The 27,673-nt window shown below is 34.3% G+C and overlaps 1 protein-coding gene across 5 annotated transcripts in view; it reads left to right on the top strand.

Moving 5' to 3' along the window:
- LOC128157100 (protein Fe65 homolog) overlaps window positions 1-26,802 on the top strand; it is a 51,098-nt gene extending 24,296 nt beyond the window's left edge. For 3 of the 5 annotated variants that reach the window (XM_052819470.1, XM_052819471.1, XM_052819472.1), the window contains 14 exons: window positions 15,369-15,864; window positions 16,753-16,903; window positions 18,083-18,253; window positions 18,745-18,872; window positions 19,183-19,390; window positions 19,671-19,798; window positions 20,289-20,536; window positions 21,072-21,158; window positions 21,279-21,394; window positions 21,501-21,574; window positions 21,658-21,766; window positions 21,967-22,032; window positions 23,149-23,302; window positions 23,624-26,802. In XM_052819470.1, coding sequence (XP_052675430.1) covers window positions 15,369-15,864; window positions 16,753-16,903; window positions 18,083-18,253; window positions 18,745-18,872; window positions 19,183-19,390; window positions 19,671-19,798; window positions 20,289-20,536; window positions 21,072-21,158; window positions 21,279-21,394; window positions 21,501-21,574; window positions 21,658-21,766; window positions 21,967-22,032; window positions 23,149-23,289 — 2,123 coding nt within the window. In that variant the 3' untranslated portion in view covers window positions 23,290-23,302; window positions 23,624-26,802. Of the gene's footprint in view, window positions 1-8,551; window positions 10,160-15,368; window positions 15,865-16,752; window positions 16,904-18,082; window positions 18,254-18,744; window positions 18,873-19,182; window positions 19,391-19,670; window positions 19,799-20,288; window positions 20,537-21,071; window positions 21,159-21,278; window positions 21,395-21,500; window positions 21,575-21,657; window positions 21,767-21,966; window positions 22,033-23,148; window positions 23,303-23,623 lie in introns of those variants that run through there. The other 2 variants (XM_052819468.1, XM_052819469.1) reach the window with 2 other exon arrangements.
- The last annotated feature ends 871 nt before the right edge of the window (window positions 26,803-27,673 follow it).

The raw sequence follows: 27,673 nt of genomic DNA, 5'->3' as shown, positions 1-27,673 counted from the left end.
TCTGAAAGCCTTGAGAAGTCAACAAACTACCATATATCTGCCATAGAAAGTCTGGAAGAATAATGCACATTATGGTCTGAAGAAATCCCTAAGTCCCTAAATTCTGATGGTGCTAATTAGGTTGTATGATTTATGTTCAATGAACTGTCACGCTGTTCATTACCAGGAGACCTTACCTTGGTGAGTTGCATTAAGACCCCTTCTGCAGTCCATGGCTGATTTCCAGGCAGCCATTAGTATCAGTGGCTGTCTTGATTAGCGCCCTGATTGAGCTTGATCAGGTGTATGCTTGTCCATTTACTTCAGTCAGGAATACCTGTGTATAGATAATCTGATGCTTGGTCAGGTAGAAAAAGTCACATCATCCATAACACAGAGAGCTGAGCTACCCTGTAGTTTGAGTACTTTAGAACTTTTATATGCGATGCTGTTTTGTTATTAAATAAATTTTGGTAGAAACATCACAATGCAGTGTATGCTCTTTCAGAAACAATGTGACATCATATATCGCAAGATATTTCTGAACCTTATTTTTACTATAGTCTTCCAATACATGAGTATTTCTAACCACTTTTCTTATTTGTTTAAAATCATACCACCTAGTGTAAGAAAGTAAGCAAATGTATATACAGAACGTTGGTTAATATGGTTAAATGCAATTTTGAATGACTTGAAATTTGACTAAACTGCAAGTGTTGCAAATGAAACTTTTATTTCCATAAGGACCATTGTATGCCAAAGATACATTAATGAATGAGATGAAGTTTGCTGTTTGTTTTTTAAATAAGATTTTTAAATTTGTTGTGTACATCAATTAGTTTAGAGGAAACAATACTGACAAATAGGAGAGTGGAGCGTTGCGTCCATAGGTCTGATAGCAAAGCTTAAGCTTTTGGAGGATATTACTGCTTTGGTCATCAGGAATGGAGCCTGTCTTAAGATTACACAAATTGATGGGAAGTCGAAGACCGTAATGGCTACAGATTACTGAGAGAATGCACTTGAGGGATGTATTAGATGAAGTTTCTGGTTTTAATGGTGCTTCCCTGGCACTTTTATAACCTTATTTTCTGTGATAAAAAAAAAAACATGCACAGGGTGTATCAGGATAGATTTATATTTGATCCGGACATCAGCCTATATTTGGTGTGGTAAACATCCAGAAAAATCCAAGTGGTGAGAAAGCAATCAGAGGCATCAACAGTGCAGTATGATTGGTTATATTTATTCCGATCAAAGCAATGCCTCCTGGGTGTCTACCCATGAAATGCAAGACCTCTAATTAAGTGTCTGGTATATGAAAGGAAAGTGCGATTACTGTGTCAGAGTTTTGCATTCCTATCTCCATTATTTTCCTTTATTTACTGATGCATGATTATAGTACAATTAATGTTTAAGTTTGTTTTCATTTGAATTGAAAAACAGTACTAGTCATGAAAATTAAGTCACACATTTATAAATGGAATAATACGGTAATACTATTTAGGTCCACAAACTGTTTACCCAAATTTGTTGTGCTGGTGGAATCCATAGAAGCCTAGCCTTTTTTGGACTTTAAAAACCTGACAAAGGACTATATATGGTTTCAGCTTAAAATGGCCTCCTTAAATGAACATCATCATTTTAATGTAATTCTTTTTTTTCTTTATACAAATAAACATTTGAAGTTTATTTATAATTTTTTATTGGGAGTAAAGTGCCCACAATTAAGAAATATGATACATAAAGTTTACCTTTTCCCGCCATTTTTGCATTTTTAGCATAAAACGGCTTGTTTTCAAGCTGTTTTTCTTTTAAAAAACTTTGAGCAATTACATGAGCAAACAAAATATTTTCCCCAAAAATGCATCTATCCAGTACTAAAAGAGACAAAAAGTTTGTTCTTGTTCAAAGCGTCGCTCTATATTTCCCATTCGAAAAAAGATAAAAAAAAAAAAGTCAAATAATGACCAATTTTAATTGAATTATAAAAATAGCGTCACTTCTGACATCATATACTGCCAGTGAGGGCAAATAAATCAAATGAATACATATTGTAGGTGAAAAATATATTTGATATCAACTCTTCTAAAAAATAACACAACAATTTAATGTACCTGAAACACTTTAAAAAATGACAAATTATGGCGGCCAAATTTGACATATATCATATACATGTATAGTTCTTTATGTAGACTGTCAGTTACAGATATTAAAAGTGTTTTATTTTGTCAACAACCAATACTTTCGAATATTATTATACATGAAATGTAATGAAAAAGACAATCTGTTTGCCCTGCTACTGTCTAAATGTTGTCCACTTGCCATCTACTTAAGTAGAGCTTTTGTGGGACATGTTTTATCTGATGAAGGAGTGTCATTCTTGTCCAGCAAGGCAAAACAAAGTGCAGTGGAAGGCAATGAAAGTTCTTTGATAGCTAGATACTGAAGATTTACATCATACTTGAGTTTTTAGCTCACCTGAACCGAAGGTTCAAGTGAGCTTTTCTGATCACCCGTTGTCCGTCGTCCGTCCGTCCGTCCGTCCGTCCGTCCGTCTGTCCGTCCGTCTGTAAACTTTTCACATTTTCAACTTCTTCTCAAAAACCACTGGGCCAAATTTAACCAAATTTGGTACAAAGCATCCTTATGGAAAGGGGGTTATAAATTGTTAAAATAAAGGGCACAGCCCTTTTCAAAAGGGAGATAATTGCGAAACAGTAAGTTTAGGGTGCATGTCTTTAAAAATCTTCTTCTTAAGAACCACAGCATCAGAAATGCCAATATTTGCACAAAAGCTTGTATATATAGTGAAGATTCTAAATTGTAAAAATCGTGACCCTCGGACCAAAACTGGGGCCCCAGGCGGGGTTCAAAGTTTAACATAGAAATACATAGGAAAATGTTTAAAAAATCTTCTTCTCAAGAACCACTGCACCAGAAATGCCAATATTTACACAAAAGCTTTCATATATAGTGAAGATTCTAAATTGTAAAAATGGTGACCCTCGGACCAAAACTGGGGCCCCAGGCGGGGTTCAAAGTTTAACATAGAACAACATATGGAAAATTTTTTAAAAATCTTCTTCTCAAGAACCACTGCACCAGAAATGCCAATATTTACACAAAAGCTTGTATACATAGTGAAGATTCTAAATTGTAAAAATCGTGACCCTCGGACCAAAACTGGGGCCCCAGGCGGGGTTCAAAGTTTAACATAGAACAACATAGGAAAATGTTTAAAAATCTTCTTCTCAAGAACCACTGCACCAGAAATGCCAATATTTACACAAAAGCTTGTATACATAGTGAAGATTCTAAACTGTAAAAATCGTGCCCCTCGGACCAAGACTGGGGCCCCAGGCGGGGTTCAAAGTTTAACATAGAAATACCTTAGGAAAATGTTTAAAAAATGTTGTTCTCAAGAACCACTGCACCAGAAATGCCAATATTTACACAAAAGCTTGTATGTATAATGAAGATTCTAAATTGTAGAAATCGTGACCCTCGGACCAAGACTGGGGCCCCAGGCGGGGTTCAAAGTTTAACATAGAACTACATATGAAAAATGTTTAAAAATTTTCTTCTCAAGAACCACTTCACCAAAAATGCCAATACATACACAAAAGGTTGTATACATAGTGAAGATTGTAAAAATCGTGACCCCCGAACAAAAAGTGGGGCCCCAGTAGGGGTTTAGATTTTAACATATGTAGGAAAATGTTTTAAAATCTTCTTCTCAAGAACTATAGTGCAACTGTTTGGGATATTACTATGCATACATGTACATCCTAAAATAATGTAGATTCAAAAAATTGTAACTCCCGGACAATTGATGGGCACCAAGAGGGGTTCAAAATTTAAACATTTTAAAAAACATAAAGGAAAAGTTTAAAAATTTTCTTCTCAAGAACTACAATGTTTTAGTTTGTGGAATTTCTATGCATGCATCCTTTGCTTATGTAGATTCCTAATTGGTAAAATTGTGACCCCCGGACCAATACTGGGGCCCCAAGATGGGGTCAAAATTTATTAAAGAAATATAAAGGTAACATGTTAAAAAATCTTCTTCTCGAGAACTACAATGCTTCAATTTGTGAGATTACTATCATGCATACAACCTTGTATAATGAAGGTTCGACAGTTTTAAAATAGTGACCCCTGGACTAATACTAGAGACCCAAGATGGGTTTAAAGTTAAATGTAGAAGTACCGGTATATATGGAAAATGTTTAAAAATCTTCTTTTCGAGAAGTACAATGCATCAATTTGTCAGATAACTACGTCAGCACCCTCAAATAGTGTAGATTCGAAATTATAAAAGCCGTGATCTCAATCTAATACTGGGGCCCCAAGAGGTGTTCAAAGTTTAGCATAGAAATATAGAGGGAAAATGTTGAAAAATCTTTTTCTAGGGAACTATAATGCTTCAGCTTGTGAGATAACTAGGCAAGCATCCTTAAATAATGTAGATTCCAAATAATTAAAACTTTAGCACTGGACTAATAATGTGGCCCCAAGAGGGGTTCAAAGTTTAACATAGAAGGATATATTGAAAATGTTTTTAAAAAGTTTTTCTCGAGAACTATAATGCTACAGTTTGTGAGATTACTATGCAAGGATCCTCAAATTGTGTAAACTCTAATGTAGTGGAACCAAGAGTTATCTTTCTTGTGTTCTGTACAGTCTGAGAGTTATTCCTCTTGAAGTGGAACTCTGCTATGTTCAGTTTTTCAGGTTGTGTACGTGCGGTCCCACCGCAGTGCTTCACATTTTCATTCCTATGTTACTATTTATGTTGTTCAAGCCAACCATAAACCTTGGACCATAACTGGGTCCCCAGAAAGGGGTTCAATGTTTAAAATAGAAAAAGCGTATGCTACGAAATGTAATGTTACAAGGAACTGCTGTTCAGGTGAGCGATGTGGCCCATGGGCCTCTTGTTGTTTCTTTGAACCAACTTAACCTTTAAGCATTAGTGGAAACAACAAATACAGCCACAGTAGTTCAACAGAGGACCGTATTTAGTGTTCTCTGGCATTGCCAAGATCTTTATGGTAATTTATAGATGTTTGACAATTTCTGTGGCTATTAAATGGCATAGCTACAGTCATCAGATCTGTTTTTATTCTGAGTCAGTCATGAAATAAAGACTGGAAGAGGACTAAAGATTTGGCAAAGTGTTGGAATGGATATTGTTGTGCCAACAACAGAAACAATGGTCAAAAACACTATCACACGGAATGGCTCAATTTTAAGAAGCTGTAGCTGAGACATTTTTGAATATTGATAAATCATCTCTGTACATGTATAAAAATGTCAATAATTGAAATAGCTCATTTAAAACAAGTGATTACCATTCATGTTAGCGATTCAGTGGTATAGGAAGATGAAGTTTTACTGTAAAAATTGGGGCTCAAAGATATAAATTCTAAGGCTGCTTAGCAATGAACATGATAGAAACAATCATAAACAAAATACTGCCATTCTTCAGGGTAGAGTAATGAAAGAAATTGAGGCTGTCAGATAAACCAAAGAAGAGTCGGATTTCTATGGCTTCTTCCTGGTTGTTACCTATAGTAAGCTTGTCTTTAGGGTAAACATAGCAGGTTCCATTAAACAGTCCACTGCTTTATTGCTTGGGAAGTTTCTAATACAGATATCATTTTCCAAGACCACAAATTGAATATAGTCTGCCATTTAACCAACTTATAATTCTCATTAACTTTCATAAACGAGTTTCCTATAGTCATTAGGATCCTTTGATTGGACTAACAAAACAGAGGATCCAATTGACACAAACCAAATTTAGTTGTTGGTCTTAACCAGGCTATATATTAGCGGATAGATGTATCATGACACTGTTGACAGTCAGAGAACAAACTTTATATGGTGGAGGGAATAAACAATCATTATTTCCGGGAATTGCTTGTTGTCCCTATGGACTCTGCTGTCTTGATTACAGCCACTGCAATTTGCCAGTGACAAGGGAAAACAATTATCTGTCTGGAGGGATACTTCTTGGAGAGGTCTGCAGATATAAGGCACCATTAATCCTCTTCATCAGCTGTGGCAAATTGCAAGCAGATCAACTTTTGATGAAGAAGTTGGTAATCTCGCCATTGGAATTGTCTAGGATGCTTCAGCTGGATTAATTCTCAATCAATCAGGCTGTTTTTCCATTCCTTCATTCTTACAGGTTATTTCACTGATGTTACTTCCACGCCAGCAACTGTTGATTTTTTTTTGGGGGGGGGGGGGGGGATTTTAGAAGAGTGGCAGAAAAAAGTCTCAAGATAAAAGTGCCATTGTACTGTGTCTTACACAGTTCTACACATGGATGTATATGTACATCTTCCGGTATACATACAAAATGTACAGAAATATTAACAAAATAATTTTTATATTAAAAAAACTTATGATGTTACTGAAAATTCAATGATCAGTAAGTGAAATTTGGAAGATTTTTTTAGCAGATTCTTTCTACATATTTTTTACACTAATGCAATCCTGCACATATTGTCGCAATATGCAAAGACACTCATGGCAGGTAGACCCTTAACACTTTCCTTTTATTTACATACATAAAAAACAATTTATGTACCACATTTTGAACATTATGGCAAATTGTTGATATGTATATGTAAACTGAGTTCAGGTTCTGAATTTGTTCAGATATCCCTTTTGTGTGATAATTAAGTTGTTTTTATTTTTCACTCTACTCTCAGAGTACTCCTGAGACCAAGCCACTCTACTGTGGATTCAAGGGGACTAAAATTTCAAGAAATCTGACAACACCAATGGGCTATAATGAGCCTCTCCCAAAGAGCTAAATGCTTGAAAACCTTAGATTCTCAGATGGTTTGAAATATCTAACATTAATTACTTTGTTCTATGCATCAACATGATTTGAATAAAAACTGAATAAATATCATTTGATGATCAACCTAGCCTCCAGATACATGGATTTCAGTGCACGATTTGTGATAAAGTTCTGTACAAGCATGACTATCCTAGATGATCCTTATTATAAGTGCGATCTGAATTTGTTCATTGTGTTCTTTTGAAGATTGAGAAATCTCCAGTAATCCTCAGAGAATGCAAGAGGACATTTTCAGATTTATAAAGGTTTTTTCAACAATTTCTTTTCATAAATGACATTAGTTGCATCATTAATGGCCGCCAGAATACTCGAGAGCTTTTTCTGTGAACTTAACCTTGAATGTGCTGATTTAGACATTGTTTTACTGTATATCAATAGAAGAGGATAAAGCAAGGTCATTGAGACTGGAACATGCCTTCTCAATGGAGCAATTTTCAAAGGCACTAAGGAATTTATATGGAATTAATTTCTGGACTGTGACCTTTTCAATAATACTGTAATCACCTGTAATGGAGGTTACTTTGTGGCATCAACTGCAATTAAATTCCTTTTAAAGACCTTTAGATGTATTCTGGAAAAAAATCATTTATGATAAACCATTTTTTTTTTTTTTTTTTTTTTTTTTTTTTTTTTTAACATCATTTAGCAAGCTGTATAGTGGTCTAAAGATAAGATCTGAAACTTCTTTTTATCACATCAGGCTTTAGATCTTCATCCTTTTTTTTCTAACAAATTGAACGAAACTTTGAAGCTCAAATAACTCTCTTTGCTATGAAACATTAAATCAGCCAGAATATTGAATACACAATCACTTGCAAGCAAAGTAATCTCTACTTCACTAAACATACTTTTAATACTATATATGTTCTAGAACTAGGACCTCATTTATTGAATATGTCATAGATTCATATGCCATGTCATAGAGCTATTCTGTCATACACTGCAGCTATAAACAGCAGTGCTAGAATGAGCTAGGATTGAGCTTGTTCATTGCTAATGGAGTCTCGTAGTTCACCTCTACAGAGTATTGCCATGATGGATCTATTTTTGACACTTTGTCAATGCAGATTATACATGGAAGATCAATGGAGGATTATCGTATGATTGATAGTGATTGTAAATGATTTATGACAAGATGAATCAAGGGGACTTAAGAGATTACATCAGCTGTTGCTTGCCGCATGCCATGGCTGTGTATTGCTGCTCCAAGTGAGCAAGCACTCCATCCCTTCAATCCAGTACTTATAGTTTGTCATAATTCAATGTTTTTTTTGCAGTTTCAGATCATAACACCATGCGACTTTTACTTTTGATAAGAGTTTATCACAACATCCATTGTCTTCCTTTGAAGCTCAAAGGATACAGTATTAAATTATTGACCTGCAGACCCAGAGTTTCAGTATATCAATAATTAAAGAAACAGTTTTCTTAAAAGGGAATTGAATCCTTACAGCATTGTTTAAGCATCATTACATTGTGCATGTCTGTATAAAATCTGAACACCAAAAAAACTGCTCTTAATTGGTTGGTGGAGTCTCGCTGGGCCTTTTTATGCACTTCCTGAATATTATGAAATCTGCGATCATTAGATGACGGCAATCCGCGTGTTTTCATGGATAAGCCCCCTGAAATTTACTGTTCATTTGCTTTGTGAATTATTCAACAAATTATCGTGAATAATGGTGACTATGGAAGTAATGGTTATTACTTAAAAACAATTTATGAACGTGATAATTTTATTTATTAACTCCTTAATGCTCACCAGAGCAAGTCATGATTAAAAATTGAATTGGAAGCTGGTGACAAAAATTTGTGTTGCTAAATGTTTAACATATTGATTGTCACTTGATGCATCTGTTTAAAACCCAGCTAGCTGCTATGCAGATAATTAACTCATTGAATTTTTTATTTGAGAATTGTGATTTTATAAAGGATTTCCAGTTTTTTGGAGTGGCATTATCAATGGTGTTGTTGTTGAGTCTTGGAATGTCATCTCAATGAAAATCATTCAATTATTTTCATCCCAGAGGATGTGGAAAAAATTATGACGGTAATGTATCTCGTCAGCCACATATATGTGGAGGGATGAACCATGTTGTTAAGTATCAGTGACAGTCGCCCAAGGTTAATGTAAGATATCAACCAAAACACTACAGGAATCTCAGAGACACTGGACACAAAGCTTACCCTATGTATGGGTATATATAATGGCGGGGAACTGTAGGGGTTGATGTACATAATGGAAGCTGTCTGAACCAAAAGCAGTGCATTATTCCTTGTTCTATAGAATTGTAATATTGTCTCCCCTATACCACAATAGAAGCGATCATCTTGAAATGGACTGCTATATTCCTCCTTTGAATCGGGGAATAGAATTTTGTTAGGCCTGCAATTAAAATGAATTTACTTCAGGGAATACTGAGACTGATAAAGGAAATCATCGGTGGAATTCATTTACTCATGAATCATCATTGTACGATACGATTGGAGACCGTCAAAATGAAGGGCTGTACCTAGTCATAAGTATAGAAGCTGAGAATCAAATCGGTCCTCGTTCTAACATTGTGACAGATCTTAGAGTGGGGCTTTCTCATGTTTCAACCAATCACTGCCCAACTAAGTATCTTCTCCATTACTTTCTTTATTTGGAACTTTTGTGATTTTCTTTCTCGACAGCTGTGGTTCTTAGTGATGCTTGTGCAGTGTGATACATGCCCTTGATCGTATCTAAAGTATATTAAGAAAACATTTGATTGGCATATTCCTGATTTAAGACGTGTTTCTGAAGTTAAGAGATTCAATCTCTTGCTGCTTAAGGAAAATTTTGTCGCTGATGGATGAATCTTTATATTGACCGATCAAAATCCAGCGAGCAATAGATAGACGCTTCCCTCTGATCATCTATCCTTTTATGATTCGGATTACTCAAAAAAAAGGGTTTCTTCCTTAGAGGGGAAATTGCATGGGAAACAGAATTCAGTCTGCAATTATGGTTTAGAATGGAGGCATCAACAGGTTCCCTTTCTGATACATGGGAGTTTGTAATCTAACGATGCCAAAAAATTTGAGGATATTTTCACTGAAATTGAATCAAAATGCTTAAAGAAAATAAGCTGCTTTGCAAGAGTGCCATGATGTTTTACACAACAGACCATGGGTATAGCAATGCAAACATGACTCATCGCCGAAGAAACCGAACAAGAAAATTTAATTTAAATATGTCTTGGTATGGAACTTTATACAAACGAATTAAAGGATCTCAGAAAATGTGGACTCTGCATCATAATCCATTGCATGGTAAGTTATTGTTTCTCTCCGTGAGGGTCGTCCATATGATATGTTTGAATAATTCATATACTTAAGTGAGACTCATAAAATCTCTTTACAAGGCAATTAAGGCACGAACTGGAAACTTTAAAACCTGATATTGTTGAGATTCACAGAAATTCTTTCTGGAATTACCGAATATTATTACTTGAAATATCATTTGATTTTAATAAATGATACGCTACTCAGTTTCAAAGATTGTATGTCGAGGCAAAACGTCGCCTTCAGTGCAAAGTGATTTAGTTTTGGGCGTTAAAATGTCTGAACGCAATAAAAATTATTTAACTGTGGGGCCACCAAAAGTTTGAGAGCATATTACTCAAACAATATTTCCAATCAAGATCTTACTTCAAAAGTATGAAATTAATTGTTTGATTGCAAAATATTATTGCTGTGGTCATGAATACTGGTTGTTGAATTCATGTCATTTAAAAAGTAGCGTGAGACGGGCCATTATATCAGGATAGCGAGGGTAGATGAGGGAGACAGTAAGAGATAATTAAGGACGGCATGAATCACCCTATTTATTACTCCCAGGGGACATATTTATAATTATTTCTGACTGGTAAGAAAATATTATTGAACCCCTCTGTCTCCATCAAAATGAACTGATTTGTTAATGAGGGCCATAAATTCTTGCACAACTGTTATACGCAATTTCTTTGCTTTATTATATAAAACCTTAGTCTTGTCAGGGAATCCTTTTTCTATGATATTAGATATGATGATATATGGTAGTCACTTCCATTTATCAACTGATGTAATAATTTTTCTTGAGAATATATGATGGATATAATACGAAATGCGACAAAATATAAACTGAAAAGTTGGGGTTTTTTTCACTAGCTTTCCATATCGCAGTAAAATATCCTGGTATATATAAACAAATTATGTACCTACCTGTGAAATAGGAATTCATTAATTGTCATACTTAATGCAATATTGCAAGGTTTGAACTTCATAGTACATGTACTAGCACACTAATGAAAATTAATACCTTTGATGAATGACTTATATATACATGTAAATGTAATGTAGATACAAATATTTTAAGTTTGGTGGACTTCAGCTAAGTAATGGCATAAAGCGGAAAGTCTACATTCAAAGTTTTTAGTTCAGTACCAAATTAACAACCACCGGAAAAGTGCAAAAAGCATGTAAATTAGAATCCCATAAGAAATATGCAGTGGATAGTATGCTAGTTTTTTTTATGGCAGTAATATTATTATGAAGCTGTGCTTTAATGAAAAGTGGGGGAAAAACCTAATGAATAACAACAATTTGATTTATATTTTAATTAGTAAAACAGGTTTTAGCCCAGGTAACTTCCCACCTGTATATTCAGCTGTTTTTGAATGATTTATAAATCAAATCTGGTTAAGTGCGGAAGAAATTGATGCCTGGAACACTTTCCCTGATTGCATCATTATTTAAATCGCCCTTAATGTCCAGGCAGTAATTAGTCAAAATCATCGTTAACAGACCCATTCATTATCAACAGTCTAGCTTTGTTCAACTGTGTTTTCCCATTCTTAAGGGTAATTAGGATAAAAAAGGAACTCCAAGGCTATCAGAGGAACAGTTTTTCAGATTGAATTTCATTATAGGAAGATTATTGAATTTTGCTTCCCTGTACTTTTTGTCTGGTCTTGAATTGAGATAAATCAGAAATTCCCATGATAGTTTCTTGGAAGACTCATACAGGAAATATTAAATGGATAAAAAAATCATTTTAAGTTTTTTTTTTGCTTTACATAAAAAAGGAGGTCCTTATATATAAAGGTTAAAAGAAATGTGTGCATGTTTGTTTGACTAGTCAAACAATTTCTGCGTTGGTCAGCTGTTCTAACATTGGAACTGTTTGTCTACTAAAATGACTAACAATTAAATAATTGTGAAAAGAAAATAATATCAAAGTTTGTTAGAGTTATGCTACAGTTACTCAATATCCACAACTTCTAGATGTCTTATTTTGTTGGTTTTTTTTATAACCAAGGAAATACTGGAAAGATAATAATTTTCAGACTTTTGAAACAAACAATTGAATCCGATGCAAACTTTGTCGTAGGGTATGGTTATGTAAACAAATTATGTGTTCATTTGGTAAGATAAACCAAACAACACAGAAACAAGGAAATTATAAATAGGTGGATACATTATTTTTCAATCAATCCAGAATAATGGCTTAACTATTGTGTAATAATTTTCCTAAGAAATGCATTCAAAATGCAACAATGCAAATATCAATGCAAAATTTGGGATAAAAATAGTGAACAAATGTTTGGCACAGACTCTGATAGCATCACAGTAATGTAGTCTATAGGTTTGGAAATAAAAATCAGGGTGATTAATGAAATTATGCAGATTAAGATGTGATTAACTCTATTGATATTGTTTGATAATTAGATGTCCGAAATAAAAGCAATTGCACCGCATGTGTTATCAGATATTATGAAAACATTGTACCTGGTAACTTTATTGAGTTTGTACACTGGTCCATATTTAGCTGCCATTCGTTCAAACAAACTCTTTAGGGACTCTAGAGCTGCACCCAGCCCTTAGTCGATGATGCAAAAGCATCTGCATTGTTCGTAATCGTTAATGATTTAAAGGTATTCGCTTTGAGACAGATGTACTTAATGTTCGTTTTGAAAAATAAAGGAATGTTGCCTGCATCATGAAAAAAAATTTTTTTTCTTGTTTCAAATTGATTTGTTGAACAGAGAATGAAAAATACTTTTCATTGAGTTTTATTTTACATGTGAAACTTTGTACTGGTAGATATTGTAGCAACTAGCGAGCTCTCATGTTAGGTTTTTTTTTGTGAATGACACTAAGTTTATGCTTGACAGCACTTGGCTGATTCATTTCATTGGATCCTTGAGAAATCAAATCTCCAGGAATCGCAGATTTCCAGCTTGTTGAGCGGAACCAAATTACACTTGGAGCGCAAGACAAAATCATCCTGGCAAAATACTATGTGGAGGTCTCATCTCGTGGCCTCATCTGGTTATCATAGGGCCGCTACAGTCCTAATTGTGATTTGATGACTGAGAATGGAAGGAGACTGCGGTTTCTCCTATAGCTTTCTAAGGTCACTCCCAATCAATGATTCAATATTAGTGTTTCTCCTATAGCTTTCTAAGGTCACTCCCAATCAATGATTCAATATTAGCGTTTCACCTCATGGCTTTTGCACAGATTTGTATCAACTGCAAAATGATCTTTGGTCCCACAACTAGAGGGCTGCCATAAGATCAGAGGCTCTGATGACATTTCTGCTTCATTTCTTTCCTCTTCAATTTATGACCATAAATTAATCTAAACCAGAAAAAATGTTTATTTAGTCTTATGGGAGTTGATGGATGATAACTGCACTGAAATTGCAATTGTACAATTTGTAGGATGATAAAAAGAGTTAATGCTGTATCTTGCTTCTGCAGCATCAGATGTCACCTCAGATTATTCAGACGTGACTTTAAACCATACATGCAGTGGCAGTTGATTTTGTTTTCATGAAATTTTAATGGATTAAGCAAGCTAATAGTACTCTGGTACTTAAGTGGGTGGAATGGATCATTTAGTCAGAGTTTATACAAATAACAGAATATGATTTTCTTTGAAAAATATTAGTGACCACTTCAGTGTATCAAATTTAATGAATAAAAGGCTTAGAATTTGCGTACAAGTTGAATGCTTGAAATAGCATTGGAAAATACTGGTCAGATTACAATAATTCTCAATTTTTCCATAAGTTAAATTAATAACTGTAACCTAAGATTTGTGTATGAAGAGCTCCTACACACAATCTTGTCTCTTTGGCAACACTGGCAAAACTTCAGGAGTTTTTTTTAACCTTACTTAATAATCAAACTTTTCATTCTCAATATAATGTTTAAATTGTTGTGATTTTATTAATTTGTTTCATGATTTGTGAGGAAATCTAGTTTGAATTTAAAACGGTACAAAAAAAACCCGAGATTTGAATTGGAAATGAAGAAGGATTGAATTTTTGATCATCAAATCTTCTGCAAGTTTGGTAAAAACTAGTGGAACAATTTAATTCAAATTGAAAAACAGTAATCGATAAGTCTTGAACTTGCTGTAAATCTTGGGACTGAGAAAGTTCTGTAGCTGCTACATCTTATCCAATTTCTGAATGATTTCCACTACTGCATGCATCCAATCCCAGAAACATGACATCTTGACATTTTATGGACCATTGTGCAAAATATTGAAGAAAATGTAAATTTGCATTTAGCATTATTATTTGATTTGATATTCAAATCGATGCTAAAAGGATGTCAAAATCGAAATGGATGAAGGAATGGTTGTTGAAGTAAACACCAGAACTTCTCAGAACCCAAGTATAACTCTTGTGTAATTACTTCTGATATTGGTAAGCTGTCATTTACCAATCTACAGAATTTGAGATTTCCTGGCAAAATTACATTTGCCGACAGAGGTGTTTGACCCCAGGCATTGATCTTTATATGAGCTCTGATTTGGAGATTTGTGCAGTTACTTTATTGTTTTTGCCAGAATGTTGTCAAAATCTTGTAAACTTTGTTTGCTGGTTTTCTAACAATATTTTTTAAAATTTCATTTTGATAAGGCTGGATTGTCTTGGCCATTTTGTAGAATTTTACCTCCAGATGTTGAAGAGTTATGTGAATTTCAACTAAATGGCATAGAATAAGATCAAAGTGTTAGTGTATTAATACAGTGTTAAAGTAGTATATTAGTTAGTTAATTTAGTAAGTTCGAACTTCAAAGATAAGTATATGGACAAATCTGACATTGACCCAGCGATGGAAACATGGATAGTATAAACTAATGCAGAATTAATAGAATAAAAAAGTTTATTCTTTTGAAACACTGATAAAATTGCTGTACAGTTATGGCATTACAAAATATGTTTGCATGAGCATGGATTGACTAACTCTTTGAGAAAAAAAAAATCCTATTGTACTACATGTATTGTTTCTTGTTACTTCTGTTACTTCTGTAGTCATTATGTGATGAGGTTAGAGTGGTTAGCATGTCCCATTGTGATGACAATAGGCTTATGAACCTGTACCATGTAGCAGAATATGTATAGTCATGTTGGACTGGTTTCTGAAAGAGATTATAAGAGAAAACATGGATCAAGAGTTAAAAAAATTCTTTATCTTTGCAGATCCAGAGAACACTTTCTTGAGTTTTTCCAACCCCAACTACCGATTTGAAGACCAGCTTAAGATGAAGTCCAGTAAACTGCACAAAGAAGCATACCATAATGACTCGAACATCTACAATGAAGTTGATCCATCTTCCATGTCTCTGTTAGACAATAAATCTGTGTCAGATAAATACTCCAACGAAAGTGAGAAACAGCAACTGCTTGGTGATTTGTCTGTGGACAGTTCATCCTCTTCAGAGGAGGAAGAAACTGAAAGTGAAAACAAGGAGCTAAAGCAGAATATGTTGAAAAATGAGAAAAATCTGATGAAGAAGGAGGAGAAGAATTCACAGGAAGGAGGCAAGGAGAGCGGAAAGAAATCCACAGGATTCCTGGAGTATTACTCCATGCTGGAGAGCAAAGCCAAGGAGAAGTCGCAATCCGTCTCATCCGACCTGGATCTGGAATTGGAATGGAGTGGAATTACATCTCCAGTCAACCAAACCAAAGTCAAGTTAGCATCAAACCAATACATTGTTATTCAATTAGAATATTTATCAATTAACAATCCATTCACTTGTAAAAGATCGTTTTCCCACCTTTTTTAAACTCCAATGGCTAACAAAACTGTCTTTTAGGTTGCTCATTACACCCAGACTTATACTTTTTAAGACACTACGTCACAAGATGTTGATTTAAATATTTTCTTTAAACTGTTTATATCGTTCGATTTGGTTGTATATCGTCGAAGCTCAGTGGCTAAAGTATTGGGCTTCTGAACCGCAGATCATTAGTTCGAATCCACCTGGAGTTTTTGTTCATGTTTACTGAATTAAATTTTTTCGAAAATGTAATTTTTCATCCAAAATTGCACATTGTTTGCCTATTTGACTTTTATAAATACTTCTTGTCCATTATGATATCTATCATAATCGAGATTATGATATCTATCATAATCGAGATTATGATATCTATCATAATCGAGTAAATTTTTGCCGATTTGAGAAAATCTTTCAAGATGTAGTGAGCCACCGTAAAATGTTCCTTCAAAGTAAGATATGAGCAGATGTCACAATAGTAAAACTGTTACTAATGTAAGAAATCAAAGAATCTGTTATATCTGGACTAAGTATGCTGGTTGTTTGGACAAAAATATTTCTTTAACAATGAGGGTTTAATATTTTATTTATTTTCAATCAGATCTGTGTAACTTGTCTTGTACATCCACAGGTGGAAGTTTTGAATTGTTTGTCCTCTAAGAGGCATAGGATAAAAAATTCATTATTTTAAAAAATGCATTATGAATCCATGATTTATGGTTTCCAGACAAGTTTTTTACATGCAAAAGTGGGATTGATTTTACTCTAAATAAGATATTAGCAGAGTACATGTATTTTCATAGGTTTGACATAAATTCACCTGACAGTGGAATCCATTCGGATGCGAGATCGGATGATGGGTCACATGTCCATGGACCAGTCAATGAGGACATCTACTCTGTCGTCAACAAGTCCTCGGAACCGGAGGGCTCGGAGGAAACGACGCCAACAGGGGTAATTCAAGACTTGACAATCAAACATTAATATTTACAAATATTGGCTTCTTCTCCCATATAAAGTGGGTGTATTTAGTATCAAATACAGTGCACTTGGTTGAATTTGCCTTAATCATGTAAGTCTAGTTTTATATGTGAAACATTCTATTGAAAAAGCTCAGTTGTACATTTGTCCAATAGAGTGAATGGAGATGAAATAAAATGTGGGAGTGTATATGTAGATTTAACCCTTATCCTAGTTTCATATCGGGCATCATAAAAGATTTGGTAATGTTGATCTTGGTCAATAGCTTTTACGCAAGCTCTCATGTGTCTGGCGTATCATTGGTCAGGCCATCCCTTCCTTGCTCCCGGTAAGATACATTGATGCCAGACAGCGATGTCATCATGGCACCACGGATGCAGAATGCGATTTATGACAAAAGTAATTTTCTGCATTAACTTATTCAGTATACATCTCTTTATACTCTCCACTGAATGCCGTTATGTTAAATTGATGTATTGCTAGTCATGGGATCCAGCCATAACTGACCTTGTAACAAGATTGTGACAGATAGTGGGTGCAGCAAGACTCCTTTGATTTAAACCCATTTCTCTGATCAGACTTGTAGATCTTGTTAACCGAAAAAAGAAGTGTGCATAAAATAATGCTGCTCCTTCGTGTCATGCAAGCCAGGAGACCCTGTGTCTTGAGATGCTCTTGATCTTGAGTTTTTGAGGAATATTCATTAGCACAAAACGAAGATACCGCAGCCAGATACTTCAGTAAAACTGTGATTGTGAAAACTAAAGATGCATTGCCTACAGTTTACTGCGATATGGAGTAATTAGAACTCTCTCCAGTGTCTCCTTTCTTATTGATCGGAGGAACTCGTTTGGTTGTTCTGATTCCACGGTGATTAACTGTTGCTTTTGATGAAGGATTTCACCAATCCGATTGTCACAACCATATTTCTGAGATTTCCACTCGTGTCCGACCGTAATCTTTATTCTTTATTTCTCGCCTTTACATAAATATCTTTCTTGACAAGAGCTGCACTTTTAGAACTGAAATAGAGAAACCACACCAGAGAAACCTGTCAAGGGGCTTGCTTATGCATTATGTTTATGGTCTGGTCATACAGTGTGAGTACTATCTGACCTATTTTGTAAGGTACTATCTGACCTATTTTTGTAGGACCCACCACAGGAAGTGGTTCTGCCCCCTGGCTGGGAGAAGTGTGAAGACGAGGAGGGAGCGTACTACTGGCACATCAAGAGCGGGACCATCCAGAGGGAGCCACCCTCCCCAACCACCCCTGATGTCAAACAAACCACACTCAGATCACTCTCTGTCAAGAGTACTTCAGTATGTACATGTACTACTCTTGATTTTGAATCTGTGTAAAAGATGTTCAGCCTGATCTAGCGAGAACAATTTTTTGCATGGCTAACTGATATCAGCAAATTACAGTGCTTACGTCATTTTAACAAACCATTTGATGATAAAGTCCTAAAAGGGTCATTCTTTGATAAAATACATACAGTCATGAATAATTCCTTCTTTAATTAAATCAAAGCTTTCATTTCTTTGTAAGATCTAAGTAAACTTTCAAACTGTAGTACATGTATGAAAGAACAGCTGATTAATCTATAAATATTGTTAAGATTGTTCATTTGTTCATCAGATAATATAACAGAAATTGGTATTCAATCATTAATGAAAACACAGTACCGGTAGTTTGATATGTGTGCAATTCTGTAATGTATGTTATCAACTAGAATGTGTTTCTCTTTGATTTCTAAAAATAGTATACTATACCTATAGAGTATCTTCAATTATGTACCTATTGTTGACAGAGTTCAGGGTCCACCACTAACGGATCCGTCCCTTCCAGTCCTTCTAGTGTGTCCTCAAACACCGAGGAGCCATTGAAGGCGTTCGAGGGGCATGCTCTACAATATGCCGCTAATTCACTACAAAATATGTAAGTCGGCCACTCCGATTATTTACAGTGTGGTGCTAATTTGTTAAAAAAAAACTTGTAAATCAGCTTTATATAGATTAATAAGAATATTTGTAATATTTGTTAATTTGTAAAAAAAATAATATAAATAATGTTGAGATTTTCAATGAAACAAAATATTTTCAGAATATTAGTCATAAAAAATTTGGGGAGAGTTATCTCTCTTGCCACAGAATTATAGTATATGAGGAGTTATAGTTTTTTTTGAGAATGTGACTTTTTTTAAGAAAATTGGCTACAGTTTCCCATTCTATATTTTTAATTGCTATAGGTCTGCAAAGTTAGATGCACAATCAGAACCACAAAAGACAGAACCCCACGAGAAGCCTGTGCGGTTTGCGGTCCAGTCTCTGGGCTGGGTCAAGATAGCGGAGGAAGACCTGACCCCAGAGAGGAGCAGTCGAGCGGTCAACAAGTGTATCGTAGACCTGTCGTTTGGCAGGAACGACATCAATGATGTTGTCGGCAGATGGGGAGATGTAAGTGTGACAGATGTATCCTCCAGGGGGAAAGACACATAATAGCAGTATTGTTACAATCTGAACTCTATAGAATTAAATTTCATCAATTTGTAATAAACATTATTTTTGGCTATTTTTTTTCTAGATAGATAAAAGGAGTTCTAGTGAATCAGGATACTGAATAAAAGCTCTTGTTTATTATCAAGTTGATTCTGTATCGTGTTCTGAGTTTGTTGCGTGTTCTGAGTTTGTTGTTCTGAGTTTGTTGCCTGTTGTGAGTTGAGTGTGTTCTCTGCAGGGTAAGGATCTGTACATGGACCTGGACAGTGACAGTCTGAGACTGGTGGACACCCAGGACTTCACCACCCTCAACTCCCAGCCCATACAGTCCATCCGGGTGTGGGGGGTGGGCAGGGACAATGGCAGGTCAGTGTCCACAATTTAATGTAATCAGTGAAATATTAATACTTGTTGAATTGTTAAAGTAATCAACTGATGATAACTCTAATTGATAAAGTAAAATTGATAAACTCTTGAGAATTAAGATGTTTTTCAATGTAATGTATCAATTTTCTTCCTTTTCTGCTTACACAGAGAGAGGTAAAGTGTGATATTGTGTGTAAATGCAATGTGTTTTGAAATTCACAATTTCTAGTTTCTATTGGTAGATGGTGAAAATTACACTTTCTATAAAGTATTTTTTTATCTACACTTTCTTGAATGTTTATAAAATAGATACATTTAATTACAGTGAAGTTGTTTTGATTTGTTGTACACTTATGTATGGTTTTTGGGTACAAAGAAAAATTATCTGCAAATATATGTGATACTTTTATTCTCTGTAATTTAAAACACCATATTTCATGAAGATTTAAAAAGTATATTTGATGAGCCATTCATTAATTCATTAATGCAGGGATTTTGCGTACGTGGCTCGAGACAAGACAACAAGAAAACACATGTGTCACGTGTTCCGCTGTGACACTCCGGCCCGCCACATCGCCAACACCCTGAGGGATATCTGTAAGAAGATCATGCTGGAGCGCCACATTGAACAGAATGCAGTGGTGCAGCGGTTAAGTCGCCCCACCGACCTCCCCAACCTGGAGAAATCCAATGGACAGGCCAATGGACAGAAGATGTCCTTCCAAAGTCTGTACAACAGTAAGTGACAGAGTCTTTCATTCTTAGCATGAGAGTCAATCAGAATAGTTGGTGGAATATTAGTTTACCTAGCATGTATTGTCAATTTCAATGTTTTTGTGGTCCAGAGAGAAAAGGTTAAGTTGCAGCATAGTTAATTGCAAAAATTTAATGTTCACAAATGAAAATTTAATTACAGCATTAACTGAGTGTTGATGTTAAAATTCTCTTAGAAAGAAAGGAAAATTGTTTCTTGTAATATCAAATAATTAACTTTCTTCTTTCAGTAATTTTAACTGATAATTCCAATACATTTAGATGTAGTTTATGTCATTTACAGTCGACAGAAAAATATACTCTTTGAATGTTTAACATGCCAAATGTAATATCCTTATAAATCTAAAATGGTTTTTATACAAACTCTATCTCATCTTGAATTTGGAAAAACAATTAAATTACAGAAATATACCTAAATTCTCTTCATGTAAAAAGCACAGATTAAGGTTGTATGTTGAGATCTGGTATATATCAAAAATTATCTGCTTGAATATTCCAGGTATTTCCTTCCCAACTCCAATGGAGGAACCGAAAAAAGTCATCCGCTGTCACTACCTGGGGAGGGAGAGGGTCTCTAAACCTACAGGTAAAAACTCCTCAGGTATTACAGACAGAGATAAAGAGCTTTAATATCTGTTTTATGTAGTATCATTGTATGCATATAATTCTTATTTTAAGATTGCCTACTATATTGTTCTTTTTCTAGGTACTGACATCCTGAATAATGCAATAGAGTCGGTGTACAGCCGGATTCCTCCAGAGAAGTGGATGTTTGTGGATGTGGCTATCGCTCCCTCCACCCTCACCATCACAGAACGCGGGGTAAACATTGTAACTTCTCGTTTTCATAAAGTGTGACACTTGTAACTCGAAGATTTTGTCTAGGAATTGCACCAATATATCTGTTTGTTTTGGGCTTTTTTTTCAGAAGCCAGAAAACAAGATAGATGACTGTCGCATTCGCTTTCTGTCATTCATGGGAATCGCCATGGAGAATTCCAAGTACGTTTCTGTAATACATGTAATCACCGTCAGTTAGTGATCGGAGAGAAAAGAGAGATAACTCTTATTTTATGTTGTTACAGATTGGGAGGATTCATCATGCATGGAGCGGAGGACCAGTTTTACGCCCACATATTCCACTGTGAACCCTCAGCAGGCCCACTCTGTAAAACAATAGAGGCGGCTTGTAAGGTAGGACCTTATGGTTATTAAACAAAACAAGTACATGTGTACAGGTATATCAAGTAAGACTCATATAATGTCTTGTCTAATAAGACAAGTATATTCATTGACATTGTATTTGAAGTTTTCCTTACCTATCAAGTTAGATAATGGACATAACCTTAAAATCTATTAAGTTGGTTTATTATAAATTCTCTACGTGTTTTCAGTTGCGATTTCAAAAATATCTGGATGCACATGGAATTCAGACTCCCACCCCCACACAGAAAAACAAGGTAGGTCTTCGGAGGGAGCTACCTGTATAGTGAGCTGTTATCTGTTGTGTCAGGTGTAGAGGGTCATTCAAACACTTTGAATTTTATTTATTATCACTGCTTTTGGACAAGTAAAAATCCTTTTTAAGAATTACCGTGGAATAATTTTTTAATTGAGGGGATCAATGTTCATGGGTAGCCAAAATTGTCCTGGTTCAAGGGGACATAATTTTGTTGGGAGTGTAATTGGGAAAATTTAATAAATATTAAACAAGTGATTGTGTATAGGTTCGTGGGGATGTTAATTCGTGGGCAAGGGTTACCCATGAAAACCACGAACATTGGTTCCCCATAAACAATGAGGATTTCGCAGTAACTCTTGATATTTCAAAAACATATTTTTCAATCTCACAGCAATCACAAAGTTATGCGGAGCATTAACAGACAATATTAGAAGATATCCAAGTTGTTGGAACACTTTCATATTTACAACAAACTTGTTCAAAATATTTTTACAGCAAGACAAGCTCAAACACACCTATTATCAGAATTTTCAGCAGCCTGTAAATGTGAATTAAAAATTTCCATCTCCTTGATCGGCCCTCTCTTCACCCTGTACATTTCTTTATGATACATTTTTTTTCAATCATGAATGGGTATTTTATGTAGTTGGTATGTTACATGTATCCTGAAAACATTAGCAGTATTGAAATTAATAAGATTTTACATACACAGTACATATTAATAGTTTTTCAAATACTAGTATTTTATTAATTTTTATTAAATTTATGGAAATTCCTTATTTTTTTATTTAGCTATACTTGTATTTGTTGTCAATATTTTTTTTATTCTCTAATATTTATTTAAGCTTATTTGATCATTGTTCTGTCCTCCTGTCCAAGTTTTCTACTGATTGAAAGCAAGAATATAATATTTAAATGACAAAAAAAGAACTAAAACTATTATGAAAGAATCAATTTTGTGAACTCTTGGTACCATATAGTTGTTTGATAAGCTTATAAAGGTAGTCTTCAATCAGTAGAAAACCAGCTTAAAGAAAACACCACCATAGACTTTCTTTGTCCTACTATTTGTTTAATTTGTCTGATTTGCATGGTCTTTTGTTGTGGTCTGTAGTTGGAGACTATAGGGGAGACATTCAAGGCCGGGGTCAAGGCCAGTGCTGTGGGGGTTCAGTCGGGGGTCAAGGCCAGCCTACATGGAGTTCAGTCTGTGTTCAGTTTACTCAAAAATAAAGTGAAGTCTGACCAGACGTGACCTTGTCTGATAGGTATACATGTACATATCATCATGGTTTATAATGAGCTTTATCAATTACATGTACATACTTTTGAACTTTATTTTATTTTATGGATATTTTGGTTAGAGAGATTCAAGTTTTTGTTGTTTTTCTACTCCTTTGATTTGTTGTTGTGATATTTTAAATACTTGCAAGGTTTTAATAAACATTGTCAAATCTCTGAAAATTTAAGTTATACTCCCAGTGTGTAAATAGGATAAAAAAAAAGATAATGGCAAATTTTTGTTTAAGCAATTTACATTACATTTCAAAAGCAACTTTGATTGAAATGTATATGTCTTTGTGTTACAGAGTTTTGGTGCTTGCTTTCGACATAGTGTTCAGAGTTTTGTGGAGAATCTGAAGTCTCCAGTCAAATAAACATGGACGCCACTACCCTTAAGAAGCTCTCAACAGATGGCAAGAAGCCGCTGATGAACCTACTGACCATGACAGAGTCTGTTGTGTGGGATAGTGTTCATTAGCTGATGTAGGACAAGCATTATAATTTATATATTCTGTGTAAGGTGATATGCAAACAGTCTATGACATGCCTGTAAATATACATGTATATGTATGATTATTTTATATTGTTATTGATCAATAAGGAGTTAGAGTGAGAGTACTGTAGATATGGTAAGGTTTATCTATTACAGCATATAATGTTTAATACTAAGGTTGGCACCAATGGTAAAGGCCTCAATCTATTCAAAACTAACCACAGCCCGTTTTATGAAAAGGGGGTTGTAAGAGTTATAGAACTTTGAAAAATGTCCCCATATAAATACAAAAATATTATGACAGTTTTAAGCTGAGCTTTTGATATGATAGAATTTTGCATTCCAATTTTGTAAGAAGAGAAAAAAAGGTTGTTATATACATTATATTAATAAGCATTAATTTTTTGTCTATATTTGTTATTTGATACATTTGTTCATGTAGATAATGGCATGTTTTGTTAATGGTTTAAATATTTTACTGGAAATCTTTTATAGCCTATATCTTTTGAATTGTTTTTCAATTCTTGCCTTTAGTTATCAAGCAGATACTGATGTTTTGTGTTTTGTCTTTGTTGCCATTTAAAATATCAAAACCACCATTTATATCAAGGGTATTTCTGTTTTTTTAACGGACAGATCATGTGCGGACCAGATTCTAGCTAGTTGTGATATTTGTACGGGCATTTGTACTTATTTTCATGCTGATTGTACATTTCTCTTTTCTTCCAGAGTTTTTTTTTTTATTCTTGTTTATAATGGTTGTAGTTTTACCAGAAGTACATTATGAATCTGCTATGTTTTATTGAAACCTTCTGCCAGATTATATACTCATTATATATATTTGTTTATGCCTGTTGCTTGTTCCAATGATTTGCCATATGATCATTATGTTTCACTATTTTTTTTTTTTTTTGCCGAAGAGGTACTTCTACACATGTGCAATATCCGATAAATTCAGGTGTACAAACCATTTGCATACCGGTAGTTGTGACATTCTTGTGTTAATGAAATAATTGTGTATAGTTTTATGTAATATTATGTCTGTTAGGTAATCTTTGATCATTCTAGTACAGTGTTTATTGCTGACGAAATCCTCAATCCTCTTCAAAATAGATAATTTTTTAAAGAAATTTTTACTATGTATGAGTAGTATTGCATTTTAAAATTGCTGCGATTACAGAGTATAGCAGCAGATCTGTATTAACCTATAAAGATCTTGACGATATCTTTTTGAATGAATATCATCACAGCCTCTTGTTCGTTCTGATTTTCAGTTTTGTCTTCCAGTTTTTGTCTACAAATCTGCAGTGGTTCAGAAAATTTGTTTTTGATTTTTATTTGATATGAGTTTAAATCTTGTTTATAGTCCCTGGTTGATGAAATGACTACGGTAGCTTATAGTTGTGCACAAACTAATAATTTGACCAATATTTGGTTGCTTCTTTATATAGATAGTAAAGAAATGCTTTTCTTGATGAATAACTAACCATGTATACAATTTTAAGTTTGTAATAATTGTTTTTCTTGAAAATTACGTATTATTACAACTAAAAGTTTGTGATTAAATCCAGTAAAGAACTGTTCCCCAAGCAGTTAGGTTGTTACGGTTTGTTGCTGTGGTGACACTATCACATGACACTGGGTTGTGTCGTATTACTGGAAGGTGATAGTGTACGATGTCTGTGAAATCAAAATATGACTGTGTTACAATTGTTTTGGTTTCAGTATAGAATCTTTTATACCTCTGTTGTTTTCTGGATACCAAGGTTGTGTTTTCTTTGTGGCCAGTTTTGATTAGCCTAGGGGGGTCCTATAGCCTCACCAATCTACACTGCTTTAATTGTCGGATGGATGAGTGGATCGTTCATAATTAATGTGTCTCTTTTATTCAAGCTTGGGACAGAGTTCTGATGAAGAAATTCCTATCAAAAATTAAATACCAATATATAGGAATTGTTTTGTCAAGAAATTTTAGCAGGTATTGTCCGAGTTTTGATTGACAGCTGTGATTATGGAGACACTTTACACTCCATATTTTATTCAGATTTTCATTACCAGGCATAGGTTGAAGGTTGATGAGACCTATTGTTAAAAAGTTTAAAAATCAATTGAGTTTGTAATTGATATACACAGATTTCCTCATTAATTGACCCATTAAAACATTCTATTAAAGCAAGAGGTATTCAGAGATTGGTTGTACCACCTCACTCAAACCCGCTTACAAAAGAAATTGAGATTGCCTTTAAAATGATAGAGAAATGAAAAAAAAAATGGATCACATTTTAATGCATCAAAACTTTCTGAAAAAATGAGAAAGTTGACTGTATTTCATATTCATTTTATTAATCTACAATCATCTCACAAAGCTCACCATGCAAATCTCTGACCACATGCTACAAATTTTTATCTTTCTAGAAGTGTAATGTCATCAATTAGACAAGATTGGTACAGAGAATCTCTCAAAATGCATATTCTGTGATTGTTTGTACATTGTTATGTATATGTAAACATTCTTGAATTTTATATGACAGATCTAAACACACTGCAACATTTGCCATATGATGGCTTGTATAAGATATGTGAAATTCTAAGGGTTCATCATCTTGTATTGTCTTTGCTGATTTGTGTATGTATATGTTAGTTTCATGTTGTCATTATAACTAACCAGCTTTAAAAAGCAGTGTGTTAATTAAAACATGTAATTTATTAGCGTGGGAGTGATTAAAAAAAACCATAAAGACAAGTTGTCCAGTTTAGATTACAAAATTTCGGGAAAGTATGCTATCATGCTTTTTTTAAGCTGATGTACAACCTTGTTTTAAGAAATTTAACAGATTGCATTTTATGAACTTTTGACACTTGGGTTTTTCATTAATGGCCATTAAACCATAATTATGCTTTAAACAAATAACACTTCTGAGCTGTTGATTTCAGTTGTTACTGTATTTTATGATATTGCAATAAAGGCAAAAATTTGCTGTCATAAAAGCTTGGTTTTGTGATTTTCATCAATATAAAAAGGTAGCTCACTACATCAATGCATATACTTTTTAGGACACTACGTCAAAAGATGCAGTTTATAATAAGTGAAATTGTTTGTACATGTATTGAACAATTTGATTGAATATCACCATTGTATAGTGGTTAAAGTATCGGACTTGTTAACCACAGATCCCGAGTTCAAATCCGCCTCAGGCATTTGTTCATATTTATTGAATTAAATTTCAGAAAGTCTTGGTTTTTCTCCCAGAAATTGTTTGTTTTTGCCGATTTGATATATTATGCATCATACTATCTTTCACGATCTAGTCAGTTTCTGCTGATTTGAGAAACATTTTAAGGTGCAGTAAGTGAGCCACCTTAATCAATGTTAGTAATCTGCAATTTTCTTTCTCTGCTGCATTTTAATGTAAGAACCCAGTGAGCACATATACGGGTAAAATGTTAGAAAATCATAATCCATTAATGTACATTACATGCTGATTCAAAGGACAAGAGTGTTCTGTTGATACATGTATATTGCAACTGAAATTCAAACCGATCGCTAGAAAAATGAAATGACAATTGGGTGAAGAGGACACAAATTGATACATACTCCATTTCAATGATTACTGGTAACAGTGCATGCTGCTGTGTAATCCGCATTTCAACTGGGGTTAAAAGTGTCATTTTAGAGCACCTGTGTTTAATCTTTCAAAATAGAAAAGATTTATAGTCGAAAATTTGAGCTTGGAGCACTAAGAGGAGGCTGGTGGTCAACAATGATCATTGAAATCATCTCAAACTAACTCAATATACCTTTATAAATAAATGATACTGTGGTTTCATCAATATTTGTTGAATACCAATTTTCGTGGATTTT

This window comes from Crassostrea angulata, chromosome 7 (assembly GCF_025612915.1).
Source record: "Crassostrea angulata isolate pt1a10 chromosome 7, ASM2561291v2, whole genome shotgun sequence".
Lineage (NCBI taxonomy): Eukaryota > Metazoa > Mollusca > Bivalvia > Ostreida > Ostreidae > Magallana > Magallana angulata.
This window is presented reverse-complemented; position numbering and strand designations above follow the sequence as displayed.